At 38.7% G+C, this 15,266-nt stretch overlaps 1 protein-coding gene across 7 annotated transcripts in view; it reads left to right on the forward strand.

Moving 5' to 3' along the window:
- STS (steroid sulfatase) overlaps positions 1–15,266 on the forward strand; it is a 118,448-nt gene that overhangs the window by 71,039 nt on the left and 32,143 nt on the right. For all 7 annotated transcript variants that reach the window (XM_063341164.1, XM_063341192.1, XM_063341220.1 and 4 more), the window contains 2 exons: positions 280–417; positions 13,577–13,736. In XM_063341164.1, coding sequence (XP_063197234.1) covers positions 280–417; positions 13,577–13,736 — 298 coding nt within the window. The remainder of the gene's footprint in view (positions 1–279; positions 418–13,576; positions 13,737–15,266) is intronic.

Below are 15,266 nucleotides of genomic sequence, written 5' to 3' on the forward strand. Positions count from 1 at the left end.
TTGTGGATCAGCCTTTTTCTCTGATGTGCACAAATCTTCACATTTTATACTTCAAGAAACCCTGCAGCAATTGAACCATGGTCCTGATTGCAACAAGCCTTGTGTAATTGTCCCCTACTGTATGTTGAATGGTGCCAATTGCTATGTATAATAATGTTTTTATGGAAAGTGATCTTGAAAAGGCATAAGAACAAAAATATTTGTATGTGCTAATGAAAAAGCTACTTGAAGACATTAAGACTGTCTTTTTTTTGTTTTGTTTTTGTTTTTTTTTTACAGGGCAGGTTCTGGATGTGCTGGAGAAATATAATCTGAGTGATAATACTCTTGTATACTTTACGTCTGACCAAGGGGCTCATGTTGAAGAAATCTCCAGTTCTGGAGAAGTCCATGGAGGATACAATGGCATATATAAAGGTGAACATTCTCTGATTATTTTTAAAAATTTTGTCAGAAACTATATCTCCTTGGTTTTGCTCCAAAACTGTAATGTACTCTATGGCCAAGAAGGTCAAAACTTGATTCCATAATAGTAAGCTTTTCATGACTTTCATTTTAAATTAGGCAGTAAATAGGCAGTAAATATATGGGCTTTACTTGTCAAATACTGCATGTCAACCGGAGTACTTTCTCAACTCTGTGGAGTTTTAAGACTAGCAAATATACTCTTGAACTGGTGAGAGATACAGCTTTGGAAGGGTCATCGTACTCACAGTACTTTACTGTCATGGCTGGATAGTAGAATAGAAAGGGAAAAAAGGTGGTTTTTTGAGCCATCAGAAATCATGAATGAGAGCTAAATACCATGGAGTGAGCAGGATCACATGAGGAGAAGATATGGAGAAGATGGGAGAACGAGCAACAGAGTCCAGTGTATTCATTACAGAAAAAGTAGAAAAGGGAAGTTAGGTTTAAAACGAAAAAGGAGAAACTGGATTGAGTTTGGGATGGGCAAGTTCCGCAACAGCCAGAAGAAGACAAGATTTGAAGCAGAAAAGTCTGAATTGGAGGAGAGAGTTTTGAAAATAATGCATAATAGACTTATTGAATTGAATTCTGATTTGGAAACAGAGAGACTTTAGTTAAAAGGACAGAGTTGAGTTGTATTCTTTTAGTGCAGGTCTTGAGAAGATTAATAGTCCAAAATCTGTTTATTCTGTGGAGACGTAAAAAGTGTTTAAAGTCTACCTCATTGTAATATACTTTCTCCTGGTGATATCACACAACAATACTGAAAGATGCTGCCTTTTTTTGCAATAAAAAGCAAAAAATTCCAGCTTAGGAATCGGCCTTCCTCATTTTGTCCATTCCATATCCCTGGCATGGCGATCCCTTCAATCACCAGGAATTTAATACAGCACTGGATAACAGACAGCATTGTCAAATATGAAATAAAGGATTCTCTCTGACAAAGAACAGAAAGCAGTGTTTTCCAGCATGCAAGTGGTAGACACACAGCATCAGGAAAACGAATGTCAAAATGTTTTTAAAAATGTTCAATCGTGTTGAAATGGGGTAAGAATGCTTGGTTTTATTATTTTTCATGAGATGCAGTGAATATTTTTGTCCCTTTACCAGAAAGAAAGTTCTTTTCATTCTTTCACTAAGAAGTGGCTGTGTAATTTGTTTTCCCCTCATATTTCAGGGGACAAAAATCAAAGAAATCCAGCAGTTTTTGGAAAGTCATTTACCAAACCTGAAACTTTTAATTGAAGAGAGGAAGAAGTAAATTGCCTTTAGGTATGATTTTTTAAAACACTAGTGTTGCAGAATTACAAAATCACATCTGGAAGGCACCTCCCAAGGTCTCCAGTTCTAGCCCTTGCAGAGCAGGGTCAGATAGAGCAGGTTGCTCAGGGCTGTGTCCAATCAAGTTATGAAAATCTCCAGTGATGGAGACTCCACAGCCTCTCTGTCCAACTCACTCCAGTGTTTAATCACCCTCACCATAAAAAAGCCTTTTCTTAAGTTAAAATGGGATTTCTGGTGTTTCAGTTTGTGCCCTTTACCTCTTGTCCTGTCACTGGGCACCACTGAAAAGAGCCTGGTTCTGTTCTCTTTACTCATGTAAGTCCATGTATCCATAGACAGATACACATGAGCCTTTTCTTCTCTCTTAGCCTCTCTCATATGTCAAATACTACAACCACTTAACAATTTTCATAGCCCTCCTTTGAACTCAATCCAGTATGTCCATGTCTCTCTCATACTGGGGAGCTCTGAACTTGGACCCAGCACTCCAGATGTGTCTTACCAGTGCTGAGCAGAGGATAACGATAACCTCCCTTGACTTGCTGGAAAAATTCTTGCTAATGTAGCCCAGGATGGTCTTGGCCTTCCTTGCCACAGGGACAAATTGCTAGTTCATGTTTGGGTATTTGTCCACCAGGACCCCCAGGTCCTTCTCTGCAGAGCTGCTTTCTGCCAGTCAGCCCCTAGCCTGTGCTGGTGCTAGAGGTTATTCCTCTGCAGATAAAGGACTTGGTATTTCCCTTTGCTGAACTTCATGAGGTTCCTTTTGGCCCATTTCTCCAGCCTGTTGCGGTCCCTCTGAATGGTAGCATGACCATCAGTGGATTAGCTACGCCTCTCAGTTTTGTATCACCTGCAAAACTGCAAAAAAGAATAAAGATAGACATATACAGTAAACAGTAACAATACGGTGAGGTTTTCAAGTGAGCAGGCTCTGCAGTTTTTAGTCAGTAGGTATCTGTTTGAGAAATTACCCTTATATTTTAAGAGAGCTATGAAGGAAATGCTTCACAAGCAAAACAAACAATGCTGAAGTCATGAGGTTACAAACTATCAGATGCGTCCCCTTGGACTAACACCAGAGTGAAATGTGTCTTGCATGTTAGCACTTAGGCCTTACATAGTGATTTAAGTAATTAAGGAACCATACGGTTACATATCTGTAGCTGTAGGCACAGCCTGAGGTGTTTTAGAAGCTCTAAAAAATATTTGCTTTCTAGAATGCCAGACAAAAGATACAGGATAAATGAAGAGGAGGAAAAAGAAGACAAATACACTGGGGAATATGCCTTCCTGGAGAACTCTGAATGAAGTCTTTTTTATCAAGCCTTGCAGAATTTTGTATTCATACTTACAGAATGGAGAACAATTTGAAATAGATCTTACCTGAATTAATAAAAAATCTGATTGATAGGGTTAATTGGGGAATGATGGGGCTTCTTATTTTCAAAATGAATTGTGTGGTTTGCAGTTACCACCTATGCTATGCTGGCAAAATGTTGTAATATACTATGGGACAGAAAATAATCACCATATAAGAAAAAAATAATTATTATATGAGAGACACCCTTAATAAGTTTAAAAAAAATTAAAAGACCTATGCAATCAATTGAGTACAGTTTTACCATTTAATAATACTATGAAATCTGTTTTGTCTTCCTTCTCTCCATCTCCATATCAGTCCTCAATTTAACATATATATTTTTGCATCATTTTAAAAAAGACCAGAAATGGAAGTGATCAATTAATGGCATAATTAGCAATTTTCATACATAAAAAATTATTCATATTAACAGTCATGTATAATGAGATATGTTATTGGTATGTACATCTCTGGCAGATTTAATGAAAACAGACCCGTGAAGCCCTAAGTCAAAAAGCAAAAGAATGATCTTTACGCTGCTTGTGCTCATGTGTGCCTGCACTAGGAATTTGCTTCATCAGATGGGTAGTTCACAGAACTAGGAGACATGCATGTACTTTCTCCCTGTCTCTGCTAGACAATCTCTGCTACTTACCTTTTTGTATATGAGCACTGCACGAATGAGAATATGAATCAAGCCACTTAACCTTCTTGTCAGAGCTGGAGCAGTATGCTCAGCAATAATTGGTTCTGCTCTAAAATCAAAAGCTCTCAACAGATCTCCACAATTTGAACTCACTAATTTGTCTTGATATCCAGCCAAATGAGCACCAATAATAAATTTACAAGGAGTTTAGAGAGTTAGGCTAGCACTGCAAGCCTGAACACAAAAAGGGGAAATTGCTGTTTGAAGGTTTTATTACTCTTGATTTTGACTGTGGAACAGTCACCATAAATTTGAAATTAGAAACCAGAGCTAACATAGTGTTTAACTAGTTGCTGTCATACACAGTCTGGTTTATCTCTTCAGTACCTTTTTTTAGAAGACATTACATAGTAATATTACACGCTACACTTTCTGCTTGACTAACCTGATCTCCTTCTATCACAAGGTGATCCACTTAGTGGATGAGGAAAAGGATGTGGATATTTTCTACCTAGACTTTAGTAAAGCCTTTGACACCATTTCCCACAGCATTCTCCTGGAGAAACTGTCTGTTCATGGCCTGGATGTGGGTACTCTTTGCTGGGTAAAAAACTAGCTGGATGGCCAGGCCAAAGAGTGGTGGTGAATCCAGTTGATGGTTGACACAAGTGGTGTTTCTCAGGGCTCAGTACTGGGGCAAGTTCTCTTTAATAACTTTAACAATAATCTGGATGAGGGGATCAAGCGTACCCTCAGTAAGTTTGCAGACCACACCTTGCAGACCTTTACAGGAGTTGATCTGCTTGAGGAAGGGAAAGCTCTATAGAGGGATCTGGACAGGCCAGATCAATGGCCTGAGGCCAATGGTATGAGGTTCAACAAGGCCAAGTGCCGGGTCCTGCACTTGGGTCACAACAACCCCATGCAGCGCTACAGGATTGGGGAAGAGTGACTGGAAAGCTGCCTGGCAGAAAAGGACCTCGGGGTGTTGGTCGACTGCTAGCTGAATATGAGCCAGCAGTGTGCCCAGGTGGCCAAGAAGGCCAACAGCATCCTGGCCTGTATGAGAAATAGTGTGGCCAGCAGGACTAGGGAAGTGATCATCCCCCTGTACTTGGCACTGCTGAGGCCCCACCTCAAGTACTGTGTCCAGTTTTGAGCCCCTCACTACAAGAAAGACATTGAGGTGCTGGAGCATGTCCAGAGAATGGCAGTGAAGCTGGTAAAGGATCTACAGCACAAGTCTTATGAGGAGGGGCTGAGAGAACTGGATTTGTTTAGCCTGGAGAAAAGGAGCCTGAGGAAAGACATTGTCACACTCTACAGTTACCTGAAAGGAGGTTGTAGGGAAGTGGGGGTCGGTCTCTTCTCCCAGGTAACAGGTGATAGGACAAGAGGAAATGTCCTCAAGTTGCACCAGGGGAGGTTTATATTAGATATTAGGAAAAATTTCTTCACTGAGAGGATTATCAAGCATTGGAACAGGCTGCTCAGGGAAGTGATTGAGTCCCCATCCCTGGAGATATTTAAAAGACGTGTAGGTGTGGCACTTAGGGACATGGTTTAGTGGTGGACTTGGTAGCATTAGGTTTAAGGATGGACTTGATGATCTTAAAGGTCTTTTGCAACAATTCTGTGATTCTGTGAATATTGAAGCGGTGGATCAAAATCGTGGCCTCTTTTTCCAGTGGCCTTTTTCTGACAGTTAGCAGGATCATAAGCCTAGGAGGAAGATGCAGGAGCTGTGTAGTGAATAAAGAAGATGAAGATCCCTTAGAGCTCTTCCTAATCCGAGATAGTATGACCTTGGTTTAAGATGTGAATCCTGACAATTTAGATTCTACAAAGAGTTTTAGTATTAGTTATGTAAATCTTCATCATATAAAGATGAAAATCCACTTTGAGTCTTTCTAAATTCTTAGTGTAGCCTAAATCCTTCAGCAATGAAATCCACAATATAGAGAACACAGTGCTTTCATGTACTATTTTGAAATAGGGCAGTTGCAAATTTCATGGAACATGTCCTGGAAGTTTAATAGTTTCCTCACTGATATAGGATAAAGGAGGGAAAACTTATTATACCATCCCCATCTTACCTTTGTTTTGCATATTTTTATTGTGCCTATTTCCCATTAATACTTAGTTCAGAAATAATTGTCTTGTCAGTGTCTTGCATCAATCTTAACTGATGAGTTTTTTCTTGTCCCTAATTTCTTGTTATTTTCTTCTGTGAACTATTTCTAATTGTGCAATATGTTCTTTTAAGATAGCTCTGCAAATGTTGCCTTTTGGGTTTTTCCATGAAGTATCACTACTTGTTTATATACTTTCTTCTTAATATTATCCATTTCATCCTGTAGAAAACTTTTGCCTATGCATCTTACTGATTACAGATGTGCATTAAGCATTAGTCTTTGCATAGGTCCTTTTTCTTAAGTATGCAATGAATCACAGAATCCCAGAATCCCAGAGTGGTAGGAGTTGGAAGGGACCTCTGGAGATCATCTAGTCCAACCCCCCTGCCAGAGCAGGGTCACCTAGAGCAGGCTGCACAGGAACATGTCCAGGTGGGTTTGGAATGTCTCCAGAGATGGAGACTCCACCACCTCTCTGGGCAGCCTGTTCCAGTGCTCTGCCACCCTCAAAGCAAAGAAGTTCCTCCTCATGTTTAGGTGGAACTTCCTATGCTCAAGTTTGTGCCCATTACCTCTTGTCCTGTCGCTGGGCACCACTGAAAAAAGCCTGGCCCCATCCTCCTGACACCCACCCTCTAAGTATTTAGAAGTGTTGATAAGGTCCCCCCTCAGTCGTCTTTTTTCCAGACTAAAAATACCCAAATCCCTCAGCTTTTCTTCATAAGAGAGGTGTTCACATGCCCTAATCATCTTGGTAGCCCTTTGCTGCACCCTCTCCAGCAGTTCCCTGTCCTTCTTGAATCAGGGAGCCCAGAACTGGGCACAGGACTCCAGGTGCAGCCTCACCAAGGCAGAGTAGAGGGGGAGGATGACCTCCCTCGACCTGCTGGCCACACTCTTCTTGATGCACCCCAGGATGCCATTGGCCTTACTGGCCACAAGGGCACATTGCTGCCTCATGGTCATCCTGTTGTCCACCAGGACTCCCAGGTCTCTTTCCACCGAGCTGCTCTCCAGCAGGTCAGCCCCCAACCTGTCCTGGTGCATGGGGTTATTCCTCCCCAGGTGCAGCACCCTACACTTGCCCTTGTTGAATTTCATAAGGTTCCTCTCTGCCCAAATCTTCAGCCTGTCTCTCTATATGGCAGCACAGCCTTCTGGTGTGTCAGCCACCCCTCCCAGCTTTGTGTCATCGACAAACTTGCTGAGGGTGCACTCTATCCCCTCATCCAGGTCATTGATGAATATATTGAAGAGGACTGGACCCAGTACTGACCCCTGGGGAACACCAGTCATCACTCACCTCCAACTAGACTCTGTGCCCCTAGTCATGACCCTCTGAGCTCTGTCTTTCAGTCAGTTATCTATCCACCTTACTGTCCATTCATCAAGCCCACTCTTCCTAAGCTTCCCTATGAGGATGCTGTGGGAGACTGTGTCGAATGCCTTGCTTAAGTCAAGGTAGACACCATCCACCGCCCTCCCCTCATCTATCGATCAGTGAAGGTTATGGTTTGTATAGCTAAGACCACAGACCCTAGTTAAGTTACTTTTTCTCTAATCTTTATTGTACTGCAAATATTTTTACAGAATTTGAACTTGAATCCTGTTTCCTGTTCATCCAACTTGGTGTGAAGTCTATTATCTGTTCTTTTGAATTTGATCAACCTGTGATACTTAGTGTCATACATTAATTTTTCCATTCTGGAGCTCACTACCCTTCCAAAATTGAAGTAAATATATTAAAATAACAAGGAACTTCAATACAGAGTAGCATCAAAGTAGCTTACTATTGACATTTTTGCAAAGTGTCATAGGCTGTTTGTTTTATCTCTTTGTTTCCTGCCTGTTAGTCAGATTTTGATTCATGACAACCTTTTGTCTCCTAACCCGTGATTAATGTTCCAGAAACTTTTCCTGAAGGTCCTTGTCAAAGATCTTTCAAAGGTTTAAATCTAATTCCAGCCTCTAAACCAAGAAATCAGTGGCTATTTTAGTAAGAATTTCTTCCCAACAACTCAAGACCTTCCCACCTGAACTCCTGAAGTATTTCTAGGTGCATACAGGATAATATATTTTTCCTGGCTACTTAGTGTTTTGATCAGAAACTGCTCAGAGAAATGGTCAGTTTCTCTCAGAAACCTAGTAATTCTTGTGGACTTACTGGGCCAATGGGTCCTTTTTGTCCTTTGGGCCTATTAGTTCCTTTGGAAACTGACAGTTCATGATATATTTTTATGAAAAATCTTTCTGTCAATGTATTTTCCTATTTAGCTCATTATTGTTCGTACTGGATCATCCATGCTTTTTCATCTATTGGCATATAAGTCATATATGATGCATCATTTATAAACTCTAAGTTATTTATAACATATATGTTATTATGACTTATAACATATGAATTACGGTCCTTTTTATCCTGTTACTGTTAACATTTTCACATTGAAATATGGAAACTATTGTGTTTAACTGAAGTCTCTTCTTAAAACTTTCTATGTAATTTCTCCAGCAATTTTTTTCTCTGTTCTGTGACATTTCTCTGTTAAAATGTATGGAATTTTGAGATACTGTTTTTGTATGTGATATCCAGGATATCTGCGCTGACATCTACTTAGGTGTTTTTAGGTATTCTCTCAATTGAATAATCAAGCAGCTTAAAATGACTGGTCTAAACAATGCCATTATATTCTTCTTTGGTACCGTGAGATATTGAATCTGATTATTTTTTGGTAATTTTTATTTAGTTGCTTAGTGACTCATTTCTTGAATTAGCTTCAGTGTGTTATAAAATATGTTTCTCCCGTTACATATTTTATAACAGTAAATAGTGAAGGCATTAAAAGTGTTTCTCCACATTTTTTCTTATTATACTATTTCACGGGTACACGTGCAAACAGTGAAATTCCTCCCTCATTATCACTTGTTGATACCTATCCCACTCTGTTACATATGGGATTTTCTATGGAGTCTCCTTGCATCTCTTAATACTCTTACTGTCAGCTTCTTTTGGATATGTAACTAAATATATTTTGCCTGTACTTTGGAACTGCACATTGGAAACATTGTCTTTCTTTGTATTTATGAAGCATTTAGGACAATAGGTACAGGCACTTGGCTACTGTCATCCTACTAGATTGGGTCATGAGTTCTGCTGCTAATGGAAATGGAGTCAAACACTGATAATGGGAAACCATTTGAACAACATTCATTTTAAGTGCTCTGTGCCTTAGAAATAGGTATATGCATGTTCACTTTGTTAATATCCGTGAAAAATAATGATGAATGTTTCTTAAGGATTTAGACCCTGCTTTTTCTAAATCTATTACAGACCTGTAAGAGCTAAACAAGGACTGGAGGAATCAGTTACCCAGTATTTTATTGAAGTTTATTATTTTTAGACAATTTCGTATAGTGCAGTGTTCGTTCAGCAGTGTTTCTTGAAGCTATTAGTAGATCATTTCCTATCTGTATGCCACAGAGAAATAAAGCTGAACATTACTTTGGCCTCAGTAACTCTGCCATTGCATATTTAGTGATATTAGTTGAAGTTTCACTTTTGACTTTAATGAGAGCAGGAACTGACCTTTTTTTCAAAAGTACTATATTTTTATATTCTCTCTGAAGTGATACAGGTTTTTTAAATAATCAACCCTTCTTGTAATTTTGACTGAAACAGAAAATATCCTAAGAGACCGTTTTACTTGATTGGAAGAAAGATCAGATGAAAAGATGTTCAAATGAGCTATGTCTATTATGTTCACCTGTACAAGAACGGCTCAGGTTTAAAATTAACAAAAGCAGTACATGGAACAGATTAAAAATCAGTAAAATAAAGAGTGAGCTTGCTATTGAAAATAAATTGTTGTTTGATCATTTTATAAGGTAAGCAATAGTAAACAGTTTTGGTTGTTGATATTTGTAACATAAAGTCCACTGCAGATGGGTAGAATAATTAATTTCCTATAGTTGTCTATCATTCAAGAGAATAAATTGGGTTTCGAAGCTTTGTTTTTTGAAGAATATAAGAAGGAACGAAAGGGTAGTATAGTTATAATCCAAGTGATGTAAGAAAGTTATTTTAAATAGTTTTCATCATTCAAAATATTAATAGTGATATACCACAGAGTTCCCCTTTATATATCATCCTTTGTAAAATCTCTATTCCCAGAGTTAGATAATAACAGTCAATTTAAATCAGAGGGATAAAAAAAAAAGATGTTCTTTTAGCTAAGACTTGAAATGAGGTTAAAATGGAAATTTGACATCATGTTGTGGATGACAGCAGAGAGCTATGTCTGTACTTTGCCTGCTCTTGCAGATTTTTCAGGAAAGGTGAATGGAGGCTATTGTTCAATATAACACTGAAGGGTGCAACTACTCAGAAAGCAGAGATAGCTAAGCATGAAAATACAGCCTGGGGTGTTTTATGCTGTTTTAAAAACATTTTTAGAAGAATATAAGAGAACAAAGATAATATATAGCTAGGCTGCCTGGAGTTACAGGCATGCAGACTACTAGGTTGCTGCCTTTTCTCTGTTTCAGTGTTGTCAAGTCCAAGTGAAATACAAAAGTAAGGAGTCAGATCCTGAAATACCAAGAGATTTTATTTTTTAAATAATGGCCTTCTGTGGATTTTTTGTTTTCCTTCTAATTATAACTTTATTTCCGACGTTTGCTTCATGTTTCAAGCATTGGTAGTGAAACCTTGATTTATTTTTTAAGGAAAAAAGAATGCAGGTAGCTTGAACAACACTTAACTGCTAGAGTTTTAAAGACAACGTATATCAAGGGGTTTGTAATCATATAACAGCATTAAGCAACTTTAGTGATGTCACTAAACGCTGTTCTAATAAAGATGAACACCACGTAGGCATAGATAATAGAAGACAGTCTTCCGCAATGACCTGTAATTCCTGCCCTGGTTCCCTGCTATTCCTAACCTCCAGAGATATCAAAAAATTATGCTCCAATTAGTCTTTTGAAAGGAAAACAGCAGTCACTTCTTCATAGACCTAAGTGAGGAGCTAGCCCTGCTGTGAAGTCCATTTTGCTTTTTGTACCTCCCAGCAGGGAGGCAGAGTTTGCTGAGCGCTCCCTTTGTGCTCAGGTAATGTGCAAGTTTTCTGTCCTGTTCTGTAGCCATTCAAGAAAATTGTACTGTGAACCTAGGAGCTGTGAAAGTGATCCAATATCTAGGTTGTAAGAATTGCAACATGTCTGGGAATGGGATTCACCACTTACCTTGAAATTGCTCTGTCTTCACATTACACAGGAGGCAACAGTAAAACGAGAATTTATTTAAACAGTCCAATCTAGCTAGCACAGTTACTGGTTCAAACAGGTATACAGAAAGAAAAGGAACCTCACACTTAAAGCTACCTATGGTATAGATCAGCTGTTAAAAGTTTTCTGTCTGTCCATACAGTCCAGCCAACAAACTGCTGTGATGTGTACACAGAACTGGGATCCGGCTCATGCACTAAATCATGTCCCTGTCGTAACTGTTCACTGAAAAATATCTTAATTTGAGGATATCTGTAATGTTATGTTCTTATTATTGTATTTTTATTCAGATTTAACTACTCCCTCTCTACAGGTTTTTCTGTGAACCATAGTTCAGTCAGGATATTTATCTTAACACTTTCCTGCTTCATAACACATAATTCCCACCAAACTTTTAAAATCCTGGTGACTGTTGTACATGGATAGAGTCATCTTTTCTACAGAAGATGCACACAGTCTATTGACATCTACACCACTCTCAAGCCAACAGTATTAACAACTGATCAGCATACTGTTGGGTGAACACGTCTTTCTGATAGGTGACAGGTGTTTTAAGCCTCACCAAGTAACACCTTTGTAAACTTAATCTACATTTTTGTTTTGAAAATCATATTTCTTACAAGAATGTAAACAAAAATAATCCATGCATCTCATTCCTGAGTTTTAGAATAGGTAGCCACGTGCTTTATGGAATTGCATTTGCTGCAGTGACAAGAGTAAAGTTTTAAGACTGCTCTAAAAGACAGTTTTCTTGAGATCTGAACTTCGCACTGCCTTCCAAAAGCAACTTAAGCAAAGATTGTTGCTTGATGTAGCGTTGGATATTAGAAAGTGTAAGTTTTCTGATGTCAGACTAGATAATGATGTGTCCCGGACTATTCAATATTATGCATTCTGATAAAGCTTATGAAAATAGTAAGCAAAAATGTGATATAACAAAGAATCATGAGCTAAATTTTTTTCAGCTACAAGGCTGTGTATATATATATGTATTTTATATATATATATATATATATATAAAAAATGGATAAAGATCTATGCAAAAGTGAGTTTTCTATCTTGAAGTTGCCACTCACATTTATCAACAGTCAAAAACCTGGAGAAAACCTTATTGAGCAGTGAAAAATCTGCAGACAAACCGGTGGGTTCTGAATCCCCCAGTGCTGAAATAGAAAAGATCATTGAGGAGTAAGATAGACAGTACGTATGGCAAGACCTCGGCTTGACACCGAAGAGACTAACATCTATATGGTGTTTTGAAGGTCTAAGGGGCTGAGGAGACAGAAATCTTGACATATTTTTTTCTAATAGGTTATATTTTTGTTTGCTTTTTTACTTGAAAAAGGGAGATACAGGAAATATATGTTCATAGGAGTTTTGTTTAAACCATGAAGTGCTGTTTGATTCAGTTAATGGCAGGGATTCAACACACGTATTCCTTTTGTTTCAGACATTTCTATTATATAAAACAATATCAATTTAGTTGTAGATGGCTGGCCCAGACCATGCTTAACCAGATCCCAACCCCACCTGTTTACCAGAAATATATTTTTCCAAATGAGATATTAATTTCAAACATCAACCTGAAGTGCTGTACATAGTCACATGACTCTGTAAGACATTAATAGCAGTACTTGTGATAGCTCTTTTTACAGAGTTGTGTCAATCACATATTAAGTAAAGGTAGAAATATTGCCATAGAATAAACATTGCCCTTCTGCAAAGATATCGGGAGGACTGGGCAGTGATGGATGTTCTAGAAACGAAAGAAGTGTCTGCAGTGTAGTGTTGAAAGCAATCAGTTGATAGTGCATTTGATGCAACTGTGTTGGTTTAGAAGTCAAAAAGGTCTTCACAGCATCCTGAGATCTACCACCACTGCAGCAAATTTCTTCCTAGTGCATTGAATTGGAGAATTTGGTAACATACTTATATTAGTTCTTTCTTCTATCTAAAGTTATTAAGCACCATTTTTAATAAAATATCATACATCTTCTTTGGGTTTACACCTCAGACAGCCTAGCATACTTCAATTTATTTTTGATTCCTGCTTTTTTTTGGTTGTATCTTCACATAGCTATGTGGCATGCTATCTAGACCAAATTCTATATGAAGATTCCTGCAAGGTGCCTTTTTATCTCCTACAGCTGTTATTTAATTTTGTTTGTAAATGAAATACATTTTATAAGCTCTGTCTAATACATATTACTAGGTTTACTGTGAGAAAGGTACTGATTGTAGGTGGACAATCTAAACCTAGCAAGTTAAAAATAAGATAAATTTAATTAAAAGATTCTAGCTAGACAGAATGTTTAATATTTGGAAATCGAATCTTGTGGGGGGGTATTTTTCTAAGAAGGAATTGATTTCTTAGCAAACAAAACTTCCATTTTTCAGGTGGAAAATCAATGAACTGGGAAGGAGGTATTCGTGTGCCAGGGCTTCTCCGTTGGCCTGGAGTGATACAGGCTGGCGCCTATATGGATGAGCCAACAAGTAACATGGATATATTTCCTACCATAGTCAAACTTGCCGAGGCACAGTTACCCTCTGACAGGTATGCTATGTAGTTATCTTTGTTTTAGAGGAAGTCTCATGAGCGTTTTATACGTTCTGCTGATGTCTATCAAGTTACAAGTGAGAAGGGAAAGAAAAAACTAGATTTTAAAAGCACCTTTTTGTCATTACTTACAGTAGTATTTTGTCTCTTTTCATATTGACATACTGATATATTTTACAGAAATGTTGTATGTAAATACAGCTTAACTTGCAGAACAAGCACCAAGGAACAAGAAAATAAGAGAATACCACCAAGAACAGCATCATGTCAAATTGAACTATTGGCCTAGAATTATTCAGTAAAAGAAAAAATTAATTTATCGAAAAAGGCTCTGTTCTGCATGAGTGAGTGTGGTAGAAAAAGGAACTGCAAGGGTAAATTATTTTAAACTTTACGAGCTCAACCTCGGCCTGCTTAGTATAAGAAAACACTTCAAAATGCCAGGTAGGCTTTTCTCACAGGTTTTTTACCAAGTGGGTACAAATACTCTCTGACAGAGTTTTGCAGCCTGATAAGAAAACCCACTGGACTTTGAAAATTCATAAGATGCTTTACTGACACTCCTACATACCTGTGCTTTGTCTTGCTCAGCAGATAAGCAGTCTCAGCAGCAAGGTGTCTCCACCTACACTCTGTTGCCGTCCAATAAGTGGAGAAACCTGCTGATATGCATATGCTTTGAACACATCTACCATACACAAACAGCTTTTGAGCACAAAGCATCCAGAATCCACGTGGGAAAAACCAGTGGTGAGCAGAGACACTCTGCTAATGATGATTCATTGAGTGCTTGAAGGAAATGGCAGGGCAGGGCATGTGTAAGACATGAAAAATTAGTCAGGCTGGTCCCGAGAGATCCCCTACAAGCAGTAACTCTGTTGAACCTGAGCTGTTCAGATTGTTCTTAAAGTGAGCAGTTCTTATGCACTTTGTTTCCATATTGCTTGAGTGAAAACTAAGCACCAATGTTTTATTTTGATCTGTCTGATAGAAATCCCAATAAACTTCCACTTGCAAGTTGTTCCACTCTGATTCTTCTGTGTAGACTAGATACCATAATTACTGCTTGATGGTACGTCACGGACTAGCTTGAAGCATTTTTGATCCAGCTGTTGAATTCCTATCACTCCACTGAATTCTTCCTGAGAAATAAGAGGAAGGACTGCAATTAGGATTCAGTCACTGTGAGGCAGCAGGTTAAAATAGAAAGGAGGTGGTACTTCCTTAAAGAAGAAAAATAAGTTATCAGAAAGAAGTCTCATATAGCCAGCAATGTGCCCTTGTGGCCAAGAAGGCCAATGGCATCCTGGGGTGCATCAAGAAGAGTGTGGCCAGCAGGTGGAGGGAGGTCATCCTCCCCCTCTACTCTGCTCTGGTGAGGCCACATCTGGAGTGCTGTGTCCAGTTCCGGGCTCCCCAGTTCAAGAGGGACAGGGAACTGCTGGAGAGGGTGCAGCAAAGGGCTACCAAGATGATTAGGGCATGTGAACACCTCTCTTATGAAGAAAGGCTGAGGGATTTGGGTAT

This window comes from Chroicocephalus ridibundus, chromosome 1 (assembly GCF_963924245.1).
Source record: "Chroicocephalus ridibundus chromosome 1, bChrRid1.1, whole genome shotgun sequence".
Taxonomy (NCBI): domain Eukaryota; kingdom Metazoa; phylum Chordata; class Aves; order Charadriiformes; family Laridae; genus Chroicocephalus; species Chroicocephalus ridibundus.